Source organism: Setaria viridis, chromosome 4, assembly GCF_005286985.2.
Source record: "Setaria viridis chromosome 4, Setaria_viridis_v4.0, whole genome shotgun sequence".
Lineage (NCBI taxonomy): Eukaryota > Viridiplantae > Streptophyta > Magnoliopsida > Poales > Poaceae > Setaria > Setaria viridis.
Window position 1 is genome coordinate 8,609,099 of NC_048266.2, and position 20,421 is coordinate 8,629,519.

Below are 20,421 nucleotides of genomic sequence, written 5' to 3' on the forward strand. Positions count from 1 at the left end.
TAACGTACTCATTTCCTGCCAGCTCTTACAAATTGTGATGCCGTATAAGTGCTTTGACCACCCCTGAACCATTCAAAGGTCTCTGACAGACCTGTACATTAACAATAATTCCCTTGGGAAAATGTTCATATCTATACACACAATACTGTCATCCTAAAGTGTCCAAAAATCTCGTGCAGGAACTAAAGTTGTAGGAGCATATACATCTGAAAAACACAACCAAGAACTATATATAAGAGCCTGTTATTCTTCAACAAATGGAATGATCAGCAACAAATTACTAACCTGCATGTAAACAAGCTCAATGGTCCCACCATTTTCTGCTGGTAACATTGTAAAGACTTCAAGAGGCCGACAATCTATATGAAGCACACAATCATAAGAAATTTGAGGTTAGTTACAAACAAAACGTCAACTTCGGACTACTTCTAGCATTATACATTCAAAACAACTTCTATGTGTATCCCATGGAAATCAGCAACAGATAAAACATTTTAAATGTATTCCCATGGAAACTAAAAATAGAAAATTTTTCAAGTAATTTAAAGTTCTGAACAAAGTGATGAACAATAAGTTGGAACATTGCACTCTACCGTGCCAACAAGAGCAATAGATCGATCGACAAGACTAAATTAGTAAGATCTACCAAGGCAACATTACAGTACATTGAAGAGTGTATTTAACTCATCAATGCGGGGACATACAAGTGGAAAATGCTCCAAAAAACCAATACTCTTATGCAAGCCATACAGTAAAATTACTAGAGATATACAACCTATAAGATTTAACCAAGCAGACTGTATTTTTTGTTGCTACAACATATTCGACATGTCAACACATTGCTAATTGCTGAACAAAGATGCAAGCATCCAAAAACAACACATATCATATCTAGGAGCTGCAGTAGACGCAGAGAGAGTGGGGTACAATCAGAATCAAGCTTGGAAGGAAGACCTTATAATAAAGCTTGGAAGGAAGACTTACTGTATGAGCCTTGTTCAAAACCAATACTAAAAATCCATGTCACTTGCTGCTGACAAGATCAGTAATGGGCATGGCATGACATTGAGTGGAGCAGATAGCTAGTTAGTGGCCTGTGGGACTGGAAGTAAAGCGAAAGATGCATGTAGCCCGCGGCTTTGTCAACATATCTGAAAAAGGGATCAAGAATATGTCAGTTGAATCATCAAAAGGACAGATCCGCAGACCTGCAGAGATGAGCATGCATGTGTGATGTTCTGGAATGCCAAGGAGGAGAAGAAACATGCTTAATTCAGTTGCTCAAAAAACAGATCAGGTGCTCCGTTCAGTAACAAGGCACTCAAAAAACAGACAAGATTAGCTAGCTCACTTTATCATGAAAATAGAAGTCCCAACCAGATCTGACAAATCTGACAAATCGAGTGTTTTGGCAAATCTGACAAATCGAGTATTTTGGCAGCTGCCGCCACTGGATTATCACAAGCACCTGATTTAGATTTGATGGCTAAAATTTGTGCACATCTAATTTACTATTTGAGACACAGAATTCACAAACAAAACTTAAATAATCAGTCATACAAATTAATATAGAGAATTGAAGCATAAAATTGGCAGACAACTTAAATGATCGAAGGATAAAGCATACTGTGAAATAACCAAATTCAAATATTACGAACTGGAATTGCAGTTTGACAGTAACATTACAGAGCCTAGTAGCCAACTAGGCTGTGCTTGATAAACTGTGGCTGGATGAAACCGCTAAAGACCATGACACAAGAAAAGAAGATATGGAGATAAAAACAGCTGGTAGCAGTTGATATGTGAACAGCAATTGATCTGTAAATGATGGAATATAGAGTTAGAACATAAGTTGAAGAACCCATCATAAGTTACATGTTAGGAAGTTTAATGACATATAATTTTCTAGTGTAATAAAAGTAACACAACCATGTAACTGAAACTAAATGATAGAATCCGTATGGAAAAAAACTAAGACTGAGACAACAATAATAACCATGTAACAGCTAAACAGGAAAGATCATGACATGAACAAGGAGATAAAAACAGCCACTAGCAGCTGATCCATGGACATCAATTGATTTGCAAACGATGCAATCAGATGAACTAATCAACACAAGGCTAGCAGAATAACAGTGAAATATGTATTTCCATATCATTTAATAGTGTAAGCACTCCTATTGTATGCATATAGCATATTCAGATACAACAATGGAACACATAGATGACAGAATAAAAGTTATTAGGTGCAAACATCCACATCAAAAAGAACTCACATATCCACTTCTAAAAAACAACGAGGCCTATGTATCTAATACTACAACACTACTTTTGATGAAGTAAAACTTAGCAACAAGAAAGCCTCTAGAGCCAAATAAAATTTCACATAAAAACATATCTGATCACATTAATGATATGGACAAAAAATAAGCTATATATAGCAGACAAAAAATAGGTATTCCACATATATGAATAAAACCCGAAATGTGTTCCAAAAATCATTGAAACTTTGAAATTACTTAAAAATACATGTGACACCCATGCAAGTTAGATGTCATTAGCTAATGTAATATGAGTAATGACATCGTGTATCTTATCCTAAATATGTAGGTTGCATGTAGGAGACAAATGAATACAACATAAGAAACCAAGTTAGTTGAAGGGAACATCGAGTACGTCGAAAATGGAAAGAAAATAAATTATAAGTAAAATAAATGATTATCATTAGCAGTCTAAGAGATAAAAAAATTGAGCTATTGACCTAAATTATTTAGAGAAATGTATGTATTACCAAATTGATATAGGAATTGTGTAGATGGGAAAAAAGTTCATTAACTCACGGGCTAAATCTGACTGGCCATCGGAAACAAAGGGATCAAAATCAAAATACACAGAAAACACCACCCATCTGTCGAGGATAGATCCCAAGGAAGGAAGAAGACAGACTACTACTAGGATTCCTCTGTAATTCTACTAGGACTCATACCATGTAATCCTATTGGTAATCCTGCCCCCTGAGTATATAAAGGAGGACAGGAGTCCCTAAATCGGTAGGCGAAGACCTCATAGAACCACAACAGAGGATCAAATCCTCAACACCAAACAACACCCAAGCGCAGGGCGCAATATATAACACTCCAAACAGAATGTAGGATATTACGCTATTCTGGCAGCCCGAACCAGTATAAATATGTGCCTTGTGTCCTCGCTTTTACCTTAAAGTTCTAGATCCGGCGACCCCCCACCAACCCAACTACTATATCGGGATATCCTCGGTAGGTTGCCAGGTATAAAATACCGACATCTAGCGCGCCAGGCAGGGACGATCATCAAGATTATCGGGCGAACTTAAAGGACCTCATCATCCTTATCATCAAGATCAATTTACTCGGTGTGGTGTGTTGACACTCCGTGCAGATGAATCGGCAGATCAATTCATCAATTTCGAGATGGGAGCGGACAAAATCTATGTCCATCGCCAGCAAATTAGCCGCCATCATAGTTGGTAGGAAAAGAAAAAAATTCACATATGGAGCGAAGCGACTCCGCGCATGTTCTAGCGGTCACCAGTTCGTTGCTACCTCAGTTTCCTAAGCGGAATCGCCTAGTTTCCTTTTCCGACTCCATCTTCTAGCCCTTGTTTACTTCACCTCCAACTCCCAACTTTGGCACTATACAAAAAGAAGATTCCCCATCACATCAAACTTGCGGTGCATGCATGGAGTACTAAATGTAGACGAAATTAAAAACTAATTACACAGTTTTATTGTACTTTGCGAGACGAATCTTTTGAGCCTAATTAGTCAATGTTTGGACAATAATTCACAAATACAAACAAAACGCTACAGTGTGCTACAGTGCTGTAACAGTAATTTGGCACCTTCCAACTTTGGCAACTAAACAAGGCCCTAGTCGAAGTCACCAGGCCACAAGGAAATTGCCTCCAAGTTGTCGAGTGCCCGAGTCCCATACGGAAGCGGTGAAGGCCAATTAACATTCACACGGATCAAGGAGGAAAAGCATCCACTGCTACGAAATAAACATCAAGGCGGCTAAGCTACCACCGATGGACATCAATTTATTGGATCTCGTCAAAAGCACACGCAAGGGGTATGCGGCCTGCATGTTCTTTGATTGGGCTATACAGTGCCCCTAATAATCTCCGACCAAGCGCCAGGCAGCATGCATCACCATGCCAACAAGATTACAAGCGCCGAAGCTCCGACAACAACCACTTCGATTACTCAGGCTCGACCTGACGAACTAGTCGGGAACAAGTATGGCAAGATCAGGAACTAGTCGGGAACAAGTCTGGCAAGATCAGGAACTAGTCGGGAACCTAACTATTCCGACTAGTCGGCTTCATCAACACCTGTCGTGGCTTCACAACAACCACCACAGCTTTGTCGACAATCGTTCACGAATCAAACTAATTTACTTTTTTAATTATTTTATATAATTTTTTCGGCTTGTTTTTCGCATGCAGGGCAACACACCGAGTACTTATTTGTGTATACCTCTCGAAGGGAATTACCCTCTAGGGCTACACTTTGCCAATTATTCCTAAGGCATGTTAACCGGCAGCCACGGGCTTGGTACACCGAATTATGGAGGCTATCGCCACGGGTTTGGTGTACCGAGTTTCGTAAGCTCCGCCACAAGCTTGGTACACCAAATTAGAAGGCTCTGCCATGAAGTTTGGTGCACTGAGTTTGGAGGCTCGCAGCAGCTACACCCTAAGGAGGCACAAATCCTATGCGCAGCAATACGCACTCTCTTCGCCAAAAGGCAGAAAAGTCTCAATGACTACTTTATGCACAATCGCGCTCTCTTTTTATTGCAATGTCAACTACTTATTTTTGTTGTCTTCTCTTAGCGGTCACTAATCTCCTCAAGCAGAACACGCCTTAATTCATGATAGCCTTGGATTTTTTATCATGCCTTTATCATGCCTAAACGCTAGGACGCGAGAAAAATATCTCCGTAGCAGCAGTGCCAGTACGCATACACAAGATAAAGATCTCACACACAGTGGCAATGGCTAAATAGGGACTGGGAGCCTAAACGTAATAGGCTAACTACTCAGGAGAAATATGGTCAAAACAAGAGCATGACACATAACATTTACATTATATTCATCATTGAATAAATTTCTGCAGTTCCAAATTCTACAAATATGCTACATAATGTATGCATTTCTTATTTCAGGTAAAGTTTTGGCGATGACTCTCCAGGACGCTCAGCGTACCTATAATGGCTCCGCTACCTCCCAGGCTCAGGGGCTAAGCGTCAATTACTACTCGGAATATCTCCAGTGGCTCGCTAGCTTCCAAACTCAGGGGCTAAAGCGCCAATTACTACTCGACGTGGCTCCTACGGTTCACCTAGCGCATAAGCTCGGGGGCTGGATGCCACAAAACTACTCGGATGATGGCTTGTGCGAAGACTAAAGACCCTCGGATTGATTAATTAATCATTCCAAGGTCGAGGGCTGATAAGCTACACCAAACAATTGATTTTTTCAAGATGAAAGAAGAAGATTTAAGATTTTATTGACCCTCACCTGATTCTTCAATTCAACCTAAGGCTTGGGGCCTACTTCATCTGGAGTGCGACTTCCGCCACCCTCCATGTCACATTCCAAAGATGAAGATTACAAAATCAAGATGATCAAGTCTTGAGCACACCATAGCCTCATGGTAGCTTTGAGGAACTTTGAAGATTTAGCCAGACAAAGTACTCGAAGAGCACCAAAACTACTCGACGAGGATCTGAAAAGTACTCAAGGCTGCTGCATTTGACTATGAAGTGCTCGGGGGCTTGTCGGGGATAGATCCCTAGTACCTGCAAGGAAGGAAGAAGACGGACTCCTACTAGGATTCCTCTATAATCCTATTAGGACTCATACCATGTAATCTTACTAGAACTCCTACCTTGTAACCGACTAGTAATCCCGCACCCTGAGTATATAAAGGAGGGCAGGGGTTCCTAGATTGGTAGGCAAAGACCTCATAGAACCATAATAGAGGACCAAATCCTCAACACTAGACAACACCCAAGCGCAGGGTGCAATTTACAACACTCCAAACAGGACGTAGGATATTACGCTACTCTGACGACCCGAACCTGTATAAATATGTGTCTTGTATCCTCGCTTTTACCATCAAGTTCCAGATCCGGCGATCCCCCACCAATCAATCTACTATCTCGGGATACCCTCGGTAGGTTGCCGAGTATAAAACACCGACACCATCTAACCAGCAACAACTTAAAAATTATAATCTTAACAAGGAGGGAGAGGGGGAGGTACCAATCAAATCAGAAAAAGGGCGCCAAACAAATTAGGCAATCGATTGACAAAGTCAACATGTGAATCTAGGTAATCACCCATTCCAACCCCAACTAACGATACACTAGCAACCAACAGGAATTCTTGCTCATCTAAGGGCACACGAATCATAAGACAGTGACAAAAAAAGACAAGTCACAACTCATCGAGCAATAGATATCAGACAGTTAAAGTTCTAGATCTGATAAGAAGAATATAAATGCAGCTAAGAAGATTCCTAAGGTTTCCCAAATATATATATATGCTGATTGCATAGATACTTTAGATTAAATTTCTACTAAATGCAAAATATCAGATAGTTAAGGTGGTTAGTGAAACCCCCATATATAAGCAAATTATAAGCAAATTGTTCAGAAATTTCATATTCCCATAAATATACGAAGATTAATCAAATACAATAGATTTCTTTCCTATGGAATGCATATTACCATATTAATTTGGGTGGTCAATGAAACCCCAGATACAAGAAGATTGCCAAATTAGAAATTTTAAATTCCCACAACTATATGCAAATTAATCAGATAGAAATGATTTTTTCTATGGAATGCAGATTACCAAATTAATTTGGGTAGTCAATGAAACATCCAAATACAAGCAAATTGTGCAGATATTTTAGATTCCCAGAAACTACGGAATGCATACTACCATATGATTGGATGGATTATATATACTTTGTATTTAAATATACATCAGCTGGGTGTATGGTTTACACTAAATATTTGATGTAATACTTAGCACTGGGAAAATGTATATTTTTTTACAAAGATAGTGCACATAATTTTTTTGAAATGCAGGTTGCAGAATTAGTGGGTTGAGTGAAAACCCCCAAATGCACACAAATTACCTTGCAGAATTGCAGTGGACTTGTAGATTGCAAGTTGAAATGATCAATCTATAATTAAGAAGAATACAATACGAGTAAATCATTGTGCACAAAAGGAATCATGTTGGAACAACTACACTCGAGTAGAGTGATATTAGATAAATATTACTGCTTACTAACTAGCCAACATGAGAACTTACTACTGCATCACTAAAACCACCGGCCAAACATGCATGAGATAGCACCTAGAAGGATTAACCCAAATATGCAAGCATACAATTACTTGTCACTTCACTGTAGCTAGAGACTAAATCCAAAGAACTCATGCTATCGAAAGAAGGTCCTAGCATGTGTAACGGCCAAGCTACTATATTTGATTAATACAAGGGAGGGAGGGAGAGATTCATGCTTGAAAGATTAAATAAAGATAATTGCACTATAGCATGAAAGAGACATTTCAAGACATATGAGTTAGAGCAGAACTAAGATCAAAAGGCTAGCCGGTAAGCAAGTATTAGCACACTGGAAATTTGGAGTAAACAAACAACTGAACTGCACCTTGCAAACCTAATGATGGAACATTGCTGCTCCTCACCTGCTTACCTGCACAAGCTAGTGATAGAAGCTTTGTCAAGTAGCCTGAACATACCTGACGGCTGGCCAATGGAGAAATATAGGCGCAAGCAACTAAATAGGTTAGTGTCGTTACAGAGATGAACAAGAGCAAAAAAAAACAAATTGTGTAATCACTGCACAGAACAATAACCAAAAGTTGTTGCTGTTGTAGCTGTTGGCTGGATGAATCACTGCAACGCTGGAGAGTACTTCTGCAAGTGAGATCATTTCGCAGACTGAACAAAGAACAAACAACAGGCTAGTTTTGCAAGGAAATTAGTCAAAACACATCGAGTCAAATCCAATCGATTTGAAAATAGAGCCACAAGCTCATATCCTCAAGGATAAACAGACCTGGGAAGAAGAATCCCATAAGATTAGAATCCAACATTAATTTTGAGAATTTTGGTAAACCCTAGGTGAGGCATAAATTTGAGGAAAATATCAAAATCATGAGGGAAATTGACTAAGTACAACCCATTGCAATAATATAGAGATGAAGCTCATCATAGACAGATATCAATACAGAAAAATGGTAGAGCAACCTCACATCCCACCAAGGGGAATGAACCACAAAGACATGAAATGGATACATGAATCTTATTCCAACATAAATGAACAAAGGAATCATCATCCATTGACCAGCCAGTCCTAGTTGCAAAATTGATAGGAGAAATTTCAAAAATTATCATGAAATAAACCTGTCATCACAAACATAAACAAAATCATACCTCATAAAATCGAGACAGGAGGAATCAACAATAAATGAGAAATTTAGTGAAGAGGAGCAGGGGGAGGGGGGCAGACCATGAACTTGAATCGAAAACATAGATTACGCAACGAAAACTAAACAGCCAAATCACACCGCAACATACCATGCATACTGCATCCATGAACAATCGCGGCTAGACAAATCGAGACAACGGATATAGAACAACCCCACCAAGCAAAAAGCATACACAAACGCAAGGGCAAAAATTAGTGCAGATAGCTGGGGAAATCGAGCAATCAAGCTTCCCAGGGATGAACAACGCAAATCAAATACCCGATCTATTGTTCGAAATCACATAAGCGTGAAGAACTCACCGGGATGGCGGAACCCTAGGGGCCCCTTACCTGCTCGCCGAGCTCGACGGGAGAACGGGAAAGGGGAACAAAATCGGAAGGGATGGGAAATACTTCAGCACGATTCCCAAGATACAAACAGTAGAGACTGTTAAAGTGGGCCCAGCCATCATCGGAACAAAACAAGCAGCTCGCAGGGACAAGTGAAGCGCCAAGATCGAGTGAGAGAGAAATTGAACGGCCGCCAAATCGAGTGAGCGGAGGCCACAGATCACATGGGTGAGCTATAGCTTTCCCTCTACATATATATTATTATGCATCTAGATAGAAATGACCTACAATTTGGAAATGGAGGGAGTAGAAACAAATTTACTCTCTCTGGTCAATTCAAGATTGTCCAGGTCATATATGGACCTAGCTGCAAAGCGAGGGAAGCAGGAGACTACGGAGCTTTTGGTTGGCAGGTAGACTTGGTAGAGGAGTGACCTAACAACTTTAGACAAAAGATGATTTTTTCCATGGTTGCATTTGCTCCTGCTTGATATTCCTTTTCTTTAACAAAAGACGTCGAAGACGGCGCTGTAACCTGCAAGGATGAGCATAATTAACCAAGATTGAGGAAACGAATCGAAAAACCGGACTGAAACCAAAAATTTCAGTCATAAATTTGGTCAGCGTTCAACTATCTGAATTAAGTTCCGTTAATCCAGTTTCTAGTCTTCATTAACCGAAAAGATCGGGAAAAACTAAGATATCAAAGAAGTCCAATAAGCCATACAGCCCAAGCCCAACACCACCTTCAAACTCTCTCTCTACATATATATTTTTAAGTAAACAAACTCTATATATAAGACATCCATTTTCTTTACCTTATGTCATTTGCATGCCCCCACACCGTCGCCACGGCTTGATCCTCATTTCTTTCATGTCGACCCCGGGCTTGATCCTTTTGTGTTTTGTCCAGAATCTCTCTCTCTCGGAAAGGTCTTACCAGCATGGCATCTAGAACAATCGTCTAATAGACGATCTCATGCATTGACACGTAATCTTAAGACTACTCAACAATCAAACCGTACAATAAGACAACCGTACAATAGGTTGTCTTATAAGTTGTCTAATAAAACTATATAATTTCTTAATTTGTGCATATGAAAAATAAATATTATGAGTTGCATGGCAACAATAACTCGTACAATGGTTGTTGAGTTGCCTCGTAGTTCTACAATTTAACTTATGAGGCGGTTGTTTCACGAAACAATGACCTCTTTCTCTCTACTCGCTCTCTCTCCTCCACATCATCAAAAATCATACGTGGCACTACATGAGATGAACTATGAAACCGCTGACGTGTAGCAATGTCTCAACTTGAAGTCAGAGTTCTATGGTAGGTTGCTGCAAGTAGCGTGCCACTCTTTAAAAAACCGAAGCATTATCACTCGCCGTAGTCGAATAAACGTCTCAAAAATGTGCTCTCCACTACGGAGGCAAGCGCTACCGTGTGCCAACCAGATCAGGAACGTAGGAAAACTGCTAGTACGCGGCTGATCGTTGTTCGTGTGCGGCACCCCTGCCCGAACAGGCGAACAAACCGTCTCCCACCGACCCACCCGCGCGGCAGTGCGTTTGCACTGGAGAATATGGGCGTGCAGCTGTGGCGCACTGCTGCCACACGGCCACACCACCGTAGGGACAGGGTCTAAAAAAAGGTTTCCTCTCACGTTTCAGCAGAATGGCTTAGGGCAGTCCCAATGGGATATTTATGGTGGTTTCTATGTCTATTAATTATGTTGACAGCTCATGTTTTTGCTTATGTGGCACCCTAATCAATGATGAGCGAGAATAAAGAATGGAGAAACGATTTCTTCTCCAGGGAACCGAGTCGACGATAGGATCGAGACACATCGAAACCCCTGGAAACGCGTTGGGGAGAAACGACTAGATTCCAGCAGATCCCGTGCGCCACGCCTCTCCCACGCGCGTCGTCTCCCATGCGCCGCCGGCGACAGATCCTCCCGCGCGTCACCGCCACCGCGCGCTCCCTCTCCTGCGCTCGCTCCAGTCTAGATTCCAAGACCTAGCCTCCTCTCCCCTCAATCCATCCCGAATGAATCACCAGGCTCCTGTTGCTGCTGGATCTCCGTCGGTCGCTGATGCCGTTACAGCACCACCTCCACCACCCGCAAGTGTTCATCTCGCTGGTTTTCCTACGTGGTGGACAAGGTCATCTCCGGCCTCTCCCACTGAAAGGTATGTTTATTTCACTCCTACACAAGTCATTCAGGCAGTTCTTGTAAAAGATCACTCGATGGATTATGCAATGATCTACAAGAGAGCATCTGTTGCAGTCTAGGTGGCTAATTTGTCCAATTTGGTCTTTTGTTTGATGATTGAACTCTGAATAACTGAATAACTGTGGCAGTTTTTTTTTATGATTGGACTCTGAATAACTGAATAATTGTGGCAGTTCTTTTGTTTGATGATTGGTTGATGATTGTCCAAGAGAGCATCTGTTGGAGTTTAGGTTGTGCAATGCTCTGCATCTATTTCAAAAGACCAATATGGTGTAGAAATTTAGTATATTACATCTCACATTTGTAGATTACAATTTGTATCTGACCTCAGTATCTGTTTGCAAAGATGTATGCCTAACTCCAATGAGCAAGATTGCGTGAGTTCATCCTTTTATTGGACAGGCTCCGATGTGTCTGTAAAGTATAAACAGAGCAGCCCACCAAATACTAATATTGCTCCTCTTGGGCCCATGCTTGCCTCTGTCCTTGTTCTGCCTCTGGACTGAAGACTGAACCAGCGCAATAGCGTATGGTTCAGAGCTTCGGATCATCGGATGAGCGTGATCCAGACCTGGAGAGAACAGCCGAACAGGATCAATATCTCAGCTTCTGAACTCTGAAGATTCATATGTGTTCATTAGTCAGTTCAGTTTCAGCTAAAGTCATGCTTTGCGATCTAATTGTAATTCCAATGGCAATTCAGCTATATAACGTGAATAGATTAGAGAAAGAATCTTCATGTTGAGCTTTTATGCTACATTATCCTGTTACTGGATTCTTAGCTCCATGATTCTGTGCTTCTGCATTTATCACTCAGGACCATATAATTGACCAATAGCATGCTGCTTCCTATCACTCAGGACCATATAATTGATCTACATATCTTTTTTTCTTTTTTCAGAATTTACCCACCAGGTGCATCAAACAACATGCTCCTAGATGAAAATTTCCATTTTGTTGGAACTACAAAAAGAAAAAGTGCAACTTCTGCAATTGCTCCAAGTTCTGAACAAACCCCGACAGGTAGAAGCAATGCAAAAACCAAAGAAACTTTTGATGTTGATGCGGATGCTGATGAAAACTCCCAAGATCCTAGAACCGACAGGCGATTGAACTGGACGAAAGATGAAGACATTAGATTGGTAAGCCACCTTTCTTACTTTGTAAACTTTGCGCTTGGAGTATATGAAAAATTATGTTTGGTTATTTTTTTAAATGTAGGCCAGTGCTTGGTTGCGTAACTCAAAGGACCCGGTTGATGGAACTGACAGAAAGGCAGATCAATATTGGGAGGATGTTACTAAGGAGTACAACCAGACCACGGAGAGTTGCCGCCAGAGAAACCGGAACCAACTGAAAATCCGTTGGGATCGTGTTAAGAAACCAGTGAGTGAGTATCATGGTTGCTGGATACAAACCAGTAGAGTGTACAGAAGTGGGTTTAGTGATGACCAGTTGATGGATCTTGCTGACAAGATGTATGCCTCTACACATAATAATAAAGATTTCATGCTGAAGCATATTTGGAAGGTTGTTCGAGATGAAAGGAAGTGGTCTGCATATGTTAAAAGAATGGAAAAGGAAAAGGAAAAAGAAAAAGAGAAGGGTGCAACTACTAAGCCAGTTGAAGTGGTGAATTTGGATGATAATCCTAATATGCGTCCTATGGGTCATAAGAAGGCCAAGGATGAGCGCTATGGGAAAAAGAAGGCATCTGATGCTTATTCAGCTATTAGTGAGAAGCTAGACAAGTTCATTGAAGTAAGCACAATGGCTAGAAAGGACCGTGAGAAGGTGTCAGAGGTGCAACAAAATTTGGCAAACAGCAAGCTTGAAGCGGCCAAGCTTGCACATAAGGCAGCACAAGAACAAGTGAAGTGTAAAATGCTAGACACTTATAAAGACCTACTGTTAGCACCCACAAGCAATTTGAGTGCACATGCTTTGGCTGAGAGGGAGAAAGCATTGGAGAGCATGAGGATGGTCTTGTTTGCTACAGATAATTAAGGTATTTCCTCACAACCTGTCAGTATTGCAAACTGAAAACCTATCAATATTTATTTCATGTGAAACTGAATACTTGTGTGAACACTGCCTGCATATTTGTTTCCTGTGTGACTTGTGTGAAACTGAAAACCTATCAGTATTTATTTCCTGTGAAACTGAAAACTTGTGTGAAACTGAAAACTTGTGTGAACACTATAACTTGTGTGAACACTCAAACTTGTATGAACACTACCTACCTATTTGTTTCCTGTGTGAACACACACACACACACACATATATATGCACAGGCAGTCTGCCCTCTACACTCAAACATGTAGTTCTCCTCTCTATCTACCCATAATGTCTCACCAGCCACCACATGATGCTGATCCTAATGATGAGGATGGCAGCATAGACCCAGAAGATTTGTACACAATTGATGCTTTTCTAGCCGAGCAAGATTTATTAGAAGACCTGCAAGATCAAGTGGTTGCAGAATTAAGGGATGAAATTGAAGTGCTAGAAGAACGTAGGAGACGTAACAGTGGTCCAAGGAGATATTTGGCAAGGCCTCATGAAGAAGCCAATCAGCGGCTTATGGATGACTATTTCACACAGAATCCTGTCTATAATTCTACAATCTTTCGTAGAAGGTTTAGGATGAGGAGACCTCTGTTTCTGCGCATTGTCGATGCCCTCGGTGAGTGGTCTCCATTTTTTACCTTAAGATTTGATGCTGTTAATCGCCCTGGGCTATCGCCAATCCAAAAGTGCACTGCTGCTATAAGGCAGTTAGCAAATGGGAGCCCTGCAGACCAGCTTGATGAATACATTAAGATTGGTGAAAGTACTGCAGTAGAGTGTTTGAAGTTATTTGTGAAGGGAGTGATTGACAAATTTGGAGCGGAGTATTTGAGGCGACCAACAGTACAAGATGTTGAACGCTTAATGGAGATCGGTGAGCGTCGTGGGTTCCCTGGTATGCTAGGAAGTATTGATTGTATGCATTGGCATTGGGAAAAATGCCCTTATGCATGGAAGGGCATGTATACCCGCGGTGATCACGGTGTACCTACGATCATTCTAGAGGCAGTTGCTTCGCACGATCGTTGGATATGGCACGCTTTTTTTGGTGTTGCTGGATCCAACAATGATATCAACGTGCTTAACCAATCACATTTGTTTGTCGACCAGCTGAGAGGAGAAGCTCCTAAGGTGCAGTACTCTATCAATGGAAGACAATATGATATCGGCTATTACCTAGCTGATGGCATATATCCAGAGTGGCCTGTATTCGTGAAGTCTATACGTGAACCACAATCAGACAAACATAAACTTTTTGCACAGCAGCAAGAAGGGGCAAGGAAGGATGTTGAATGCGCTTTTGGCATTTTGCAGTCTCGCTTTTGTGTTTTGCGTCGACCAGCACGTCTCTACGAGCAAGGGGATCTTGAGAATATCATGCTTTCTTGTATAATCCTCCACAACATAATAATTGAAGGTGAGAAGGATATAGAACAGGTTCCACTTGATTTGAATGAGGAAGCCAGCACATATATTGTTCAAGAAGCTACAGTCTCTCATGGAAATAACCCAGAGATGGAAGACGTGCTTAACAGAAATACTGCCTTACATGATCGTGAAGCGTACAAACAACTTCAATCTGATTTGATTGATCATATTTGGCAAAAGTTTGGGAATTCAAATAGGCAAAATAATTAGGTATATATCTTTGTGTGCAAATATTGCTAAGTCATCCTGAGTTCATGGTAGTTCATATTTTTGTGCAAATATTACTGGATAATAATTTTTTTAAATTCATCTGTTTATTGTTTTGGCCTTGCAGATGATGATTTCTGGAGTGTTGTGTGACCTGATGGCTACTGTAGTTCGTTTGCATCCTACGTGACATCAACTACATGCATGAGAGATGATGGATGATGTCACCTTATTATTTTACTATGCATATCATGAACTTTAGTTCTTCTGTTATCAACTATATGTGCTACATATTATCAGTTCTTTTTTATCTAGAGACAGTTCTTTTGCTATTATTAATATATGATTATGGAAACAGGCTACATGGCTATTATTAATATATGATTATGGAAACAGGCTACATGGCTGATAGCCACAGATGATCTACTCCCTTTTTGTGTTGCATTTAATTTATCCTTTGTATAAACACTGTTGTAGAAACTATGGGTTGGGAGAAATAGTTTCTATTGGACATTAATTACTCTCTTTCTCTCTTGGAAACTGCATCTAGAAACTATCCATTGGGACGGCCCTAACCCCTTCGATCTCTTTATAAAAAAAAAACCCTTCGATCTCATCTCATGTTTATCATGCGCCCCGGGCAGTCTGGCTTCCAAGACACGGCCCAACGGTCAGCACGCCACGCTACCCTCTCAGCAAGTGGGGCCCTCTGCAAGCAACCAGGATCGAGAAGGATCAGGAGAACGAACCCCCGGACGGGTCACGCCGTTTTCCGCTCCTCGTATTCGGAGACCCGCGGAGCGCACCCGTGCGGCCGACCGGTGGGACCATGCGGCCTCCGGGCCCGCGCGTCATTGGTGGACCACCGCCATTCGCTGCCACTGCAGCCGAAACGCACCCAGGTCGCTCTGCCTGCCCGTGCGCCGGCCGCGTCTTTCCAAAGCGCACCAGGCACACCCCCACGCGCGCGCCGCAGCCGCAAAAGCGCGAGCAAACGACGCGAGGCCGTTCGCTCGCGCGTCCGCCACCACCCCCCACCTCGTGAGTCGCGCGAGCCCGGTGGGCGTCGCCCGTCACCGCCAGCTCGGGGGGCGCTCGCCGTCCGCGCCGCGATCCCTTTTGGCCCCACTCGCCAGCCACCGCAAACAAAGCCACGGCCGCGCGCCCGCCGTACACTCCAACCCCCCTCCTCTACCCTCAGTCCTCACTCCGCCCACTCCTCCACCGCTGCCCGCCCGCCCGCCCGCGTGCGCCGGCGTCCGACGACGATCGATCCCGCGGCGGTGCCATGTCGTCGGCGGCCGCGTCGGCCGCTCCCTCAGCCTTCATCCTCGCGCCCTCCTCAGCCACCCCGGGGGGCCGCAGGCGGGGTGCCCCGCCGTTCCTCCGTGGGGCGAACCTGAATTTCCCATTCTGGGCGCCGCCGCCGCCACCTCGGGGCGCGACGGTGGTGCGCGCGGAGGCTGGGACCGGAGGCAAGGACGACGCGGCGCGGCCGCCGGAGCGGAGGGGCGACGCCGACGCCAGCAGCAGGCAGCCCCGCGCGCGGCGCAAGGCGGCGGTTAGTTGGTCTCGGTCGACGCCTACCTCCCTGCCCCTCGATATAGGATCGCACTGCTTGCTTTTTGATTTCTGAAACCGACATGTGTCCGCGTGCAGGTCTCCAAACGGAGGGATCCTGTTCAGCCGGTCGGCCGTTACGGCTCCGGGTCCGGGGCGGGGAACGCCGCAGCCACCAGGGGCGCCGCCGCGTCCGGCCGGAACGGCGCGCTGGCAGGCGGCGAAATCAAGTCCATCGTCGCCACGCCGCCGGCGAGCATTGTGAAGTTCGAAGGCCCGGGCTACACCGTGATCCTCCCCGCCCAAGACCTTGCGCCGGCGCCGCCCAGGACTGTCGCCCCCTCCTCGAAGCCGCCGTTGCCGCCGTCTGAGGAGGACTTTGTGCCGCCGCCGCCAACTTCCATTCCCAAGCCTGACACCTATGGCAATGCTGAACTTGCAGAGAAGAAACGTGCACAGGCTGATATCGGTGGAGTTCCAAATCCAATTCCACCTCCGACTCAGCCGCCTGCGCCTGAGGTGCAAGAGGCCGCTTGGGATTTCAAGAAATATATCGGTTTCAACGATCCTGCCGAAATGACGGGTGATACCGGGGCTGATGCAGATGGTGCTGGTTCTTTTGAAAATTACGAGAACGATGATCCTGGGCCTTTGGCCGGGGAGAATGTCATGAACGTGATCGTGGTGGCTGCTGAATGTTCTCCTTGGTGCAAAACAGGCAAGAATAACAGTACTGTTTGTGGTTTCTTCTAGAGCTTCTGTTCATTCCAGAACACCAGGTTGCTTGAATTACTGATGTGAGCCGTCATTGAGTATTATAGGTGGTCTTGGAGATGTTGCGGGAGCTCTGCCCAAGGCTTTGGCAAGAAGAGGGCATCGTGTTATGGTAGTACTCTCAGGCTTCTGTTTTTCATTTGGTTGCCTTTCTCTCTTTTTTCAGCATCTTCAATATTTCATCAGCTGGTAAATGTATGCTTTGATGACTTGAGATGCACATAGTTAGATGTGATGAAATGTAAGGCGGGTTCTGAAAGTGATTTTTCGGTTCTTACGTTGCAAGCATCTGAAACCTTGATCATATATATTATATACAAAGCACTAGCATTACTCCCTTATAGTGGTTTATATTGAAATACTTTGTGCTGCATATATGATCATCTTGTCAGAAACTATTGCTTAAGATAGTGATACAAAAATGAATCATCTTATTATAAATGACTAGAGTATTATGTAACTATAAGATATTGTGATACTTTAAATCAGGTACTCTGAGTAGAGTTAGATGGCTTATCTAACATTTTGGGGGAATGCTTGTTTCAATCTAAGGTTGTGGTACCAAGGTATGGGGACTATGCGGAAGCCTTTGACATGGGAATCGTGAAATATTACAAAGCTGCAGGACAGGTATGTGTAAACCTCTCCCAATCAAATATAGGACATAGAAAATGCCAAGGTCTAAAATCGCAATAGACTCAATTTAATTGGCATTTGTTTTGGCTTGCAGGACTTGGAAGTGAAATATTTCCATGCTTTTATCGATGGAGTAGATTTTGTGTTCATTGATGCGCCTCTCTTCCGGCACCGTCAAGGTGACATATATGGGGGGAATAGACAGGTGAAGTTTCACAATTCACTTTTACTGCACTGGTTATCTAAGATCAAGCCAAAGTGCTTTCAATTGAAATACATTTTTCCCATTTTACTTCAGGAAATTATGAAGCGCATGATTTTGTTCTGCAAGGTTGCTGTTGAGGTACTCCCCTGAACTTTACTGTCATCCATATTGAAAAATTCTGAATTTTATGGATTTCACACTTATCACTAGTTTTCATATACAAATCCAAATCCAAATCCAGCCAAATGTCAAATTATTGGACTGCTAGGCTCATCTTTTGCACCAACGAATAATACTTTCATCTTGACTCTCTATTGTGCATGATAATTTTATTATCTTCATTTCATTGGCACGTTCCTCCATACACTGTACCTGAATATTATTCTGTTCTATTTGTGACTAAGAACACTGGACTATCTGTTGTGTTCCTCCACAATCTTCAGGTTCCTTGGCACGTTCCATGTGGCGGTGTGTGCTATGGTGATGGCAATTTGGTGTTCATTGCTAACGACTGGCACACTGCACTCCTGCCTGTTTATCTGAAAGCATATTACAGAGACAATGGACAAATGCAGTACACTCGCTCCGTTCTTGTCATACATAACATTGCTCACCAGGTCTTTTCCTTCTCATATCATGATCCTTTTGTACCCTGCCACTTTTTTTCTTTAGATTTTAAAATGGTTCAGTTACCATCATGGCACATTTAAGGTTACTGAACGATGGCATGCGCTTTTGCAATTTGTCAATCCTTCGTTTCAGATCTTTCAGTCAATTATTGCTTTTGGTCGGTTCTCAACTGGATTTCAGAAATTTCTGGATCCTAATGATTTCCCTCTTGTTTGCAGGGTCGCGGCCCTGTAGCTGAATACCCGTACATGGACCTGCCTGAACACTACCTCCAGCACTTCGAGCTGTACGACCCCGTCGGCGGTGAGCACGCCAACATCTTCGCCGCGGGTCTGAAGATGGCGGACCGGGTGGTCACCGTAAGCCGCGGCTACCTGTGGGAGCTGAAGACGGTGGAAGGCGGGTGGGGCCTCCACGACATCATCCGGTCCAACGACTGGAAGATCAACGGCATCGTGAACGGCATCGACCACCAGGAGTGGAACCCGGAGGTGGACGTGCACCTGCGGTCGGACGGGTACACCAACTACGGCCTCCGGACGCTGGACGCCGGCAAGCGGCAGTGCAAGGCGGCCCTGCAGCGGGAGCTCGGGCTTGAGGTCCGCGACGACGTGCCGCTGCTCGGTTTCATCGGGCGGCTGGACGGGCAGAAGGGCGTGGACATCATCGGGGACGCGATGCCGTGGCTGGCCGGGCAGGACGTGCAGCTGGTGATGCTGGGCGCCGGGCGCGGCGACCTGGAGCGGATGCTGCAGCACTTGGAGCGGATGCACCAAGACAAGGTGCGCGGGTGGGTCGGGTTCTCGGTGCCCATGGCGCACCGGATCACGGCGGGCGCCGACGTGCTGCTGATGCCGTCCCGGTTCGAGCCCTGCGGTCTGAACCAGCTGTACGCGATGGCGTACGGCACCGTCCCCGTGGTGCACGCCGTGGGCGGGCTGCGGGACACGGTGGTGCCCTTCGACCCGTTCGGCGACGCCGGGCTCGGGTGGACGTTCGACCGCGCCGAGCCCAACAAGCTGATCGAGGCGCTCGGGCACTGCCTCGACACGTACCGGAACTACAGGGAGAGCTGGAGGCGCATCCAGGAGCGCGGTATGTCGCAGGACCTTAGCTGGGACCACGCCGCCGAGCTCTACGAGGAGGTCCTCGTCAAGGCCAAGTACCAGTGGTGAACTGAACACCCTCCGCGTCGATCGATCGGTCGGTCGGTAGAGCAACTTCGTTCTGCTTGTGTTGTTTTGATTTAGTTTCTCCGGCTTTGATCCATTGTACATTCCGCATTCATCGGTCTCGGTGAAGAGCTTCGTATGCAACGCCGCGGTGGTGTGGCCATACAGGGGGGAAAGACAGAGATAGTATGGTAGAATGGTAGTGGGTTGAGCTGTGTGCTTTCGACTGGGTCCGTACATCGTAGAGCAGTAGTGGATGTTGTGTGGAAGTATGCATTTCTACAGATTTGGGATGCCAACTTAATAAGTGTAGACGTGTAGCTACTAGCCTGCTATATCCGTCGATACAGTGTTACTTCTTGAAAGTGACGGCTCGCTGTTGTCATATCTTATGGAGTGATGGATGATTATGGGATATGGTGCGGTACTGTACATCAACGCTTAGTATACTAACTACTCTGTCCAACCTGCAGAAACATGAGAATTGTAGAGGTTCAGACAGGCCTTATTCTAGGGCTAAACTTAAAAATATGCCTTCACATTTGTGTCCATTGCTACTGTCTGACTGTCTCGTCTAGAACTATGGGCCTTTCGCA

General features: G+C 44.1%; 3 protein-coding genes across 3 annotated transcripts; all 3 read left to right on the plus strand.

Moving 5' to 3' along the window:
- The first annotated feature begins 11,002 nt into the window (after positions 1-11,002).
- Positions 11,003-13,150, plus strand: LOC117853399 (uncharacterized). The gene is made up of 4 exons (XM_034735773.2): positions 11,003-11,099; positions 11,451-11,520; positions 12,045-12,285; positions 12,365-13,150. Exons 1-4 carry the CDS (start codon positions 11,003-11,005, stop codon positions 13,148-13,150), a joined length of 1,194 nt encoding a protein of 397 aa, XP_034591664.2.
- Positions 13,151-13,653: 503 nt separating this feature from the next.
- Positions 13,654-14,851, plus strand: LOC140222407 (uncharacterized). The gene has a single exon (XM_072292930.1). It carries the CDS (start codon positions 13,727-13,729, stop codon positions 14,849-14,851), a length of 1,125 nt encoding a protein of 374 aa, XP_072149031.1. The 5' UTR covers positions 13,654-13,726.
- A 955-nt stretch (positions 14,852-15,806) lies between these two features.
- Positions 15,807-20,376, plus strand: LOC117851816 (soluble starch synthase 2-3, chloroplastic/amyloplastic). The gene is made up of 8 exons (XM_034733715.2): positions 15,807-16,409; positions 16,508-17,126; positions 17,230-17,294; positions 17,735-17,812; positions 17,913-18,023; positions 18,117-18,161; positions 18,467-18,640; positions 18,872-20,376. Exons 1-8 carry the CDS (start codon positions 16,137-16,139, stop codon positions 19,826-19,828), a joined length of 2,322 nt encoding a protein of 773 aa, XP_034589606.1. The 5' UTR covers positions 15,807-16,136; the 3' UTR covers positions 19,829-20,376.
- The last annotated feature ends 45 nt before the right edge of the window (positions 20,377-20,421 follow it).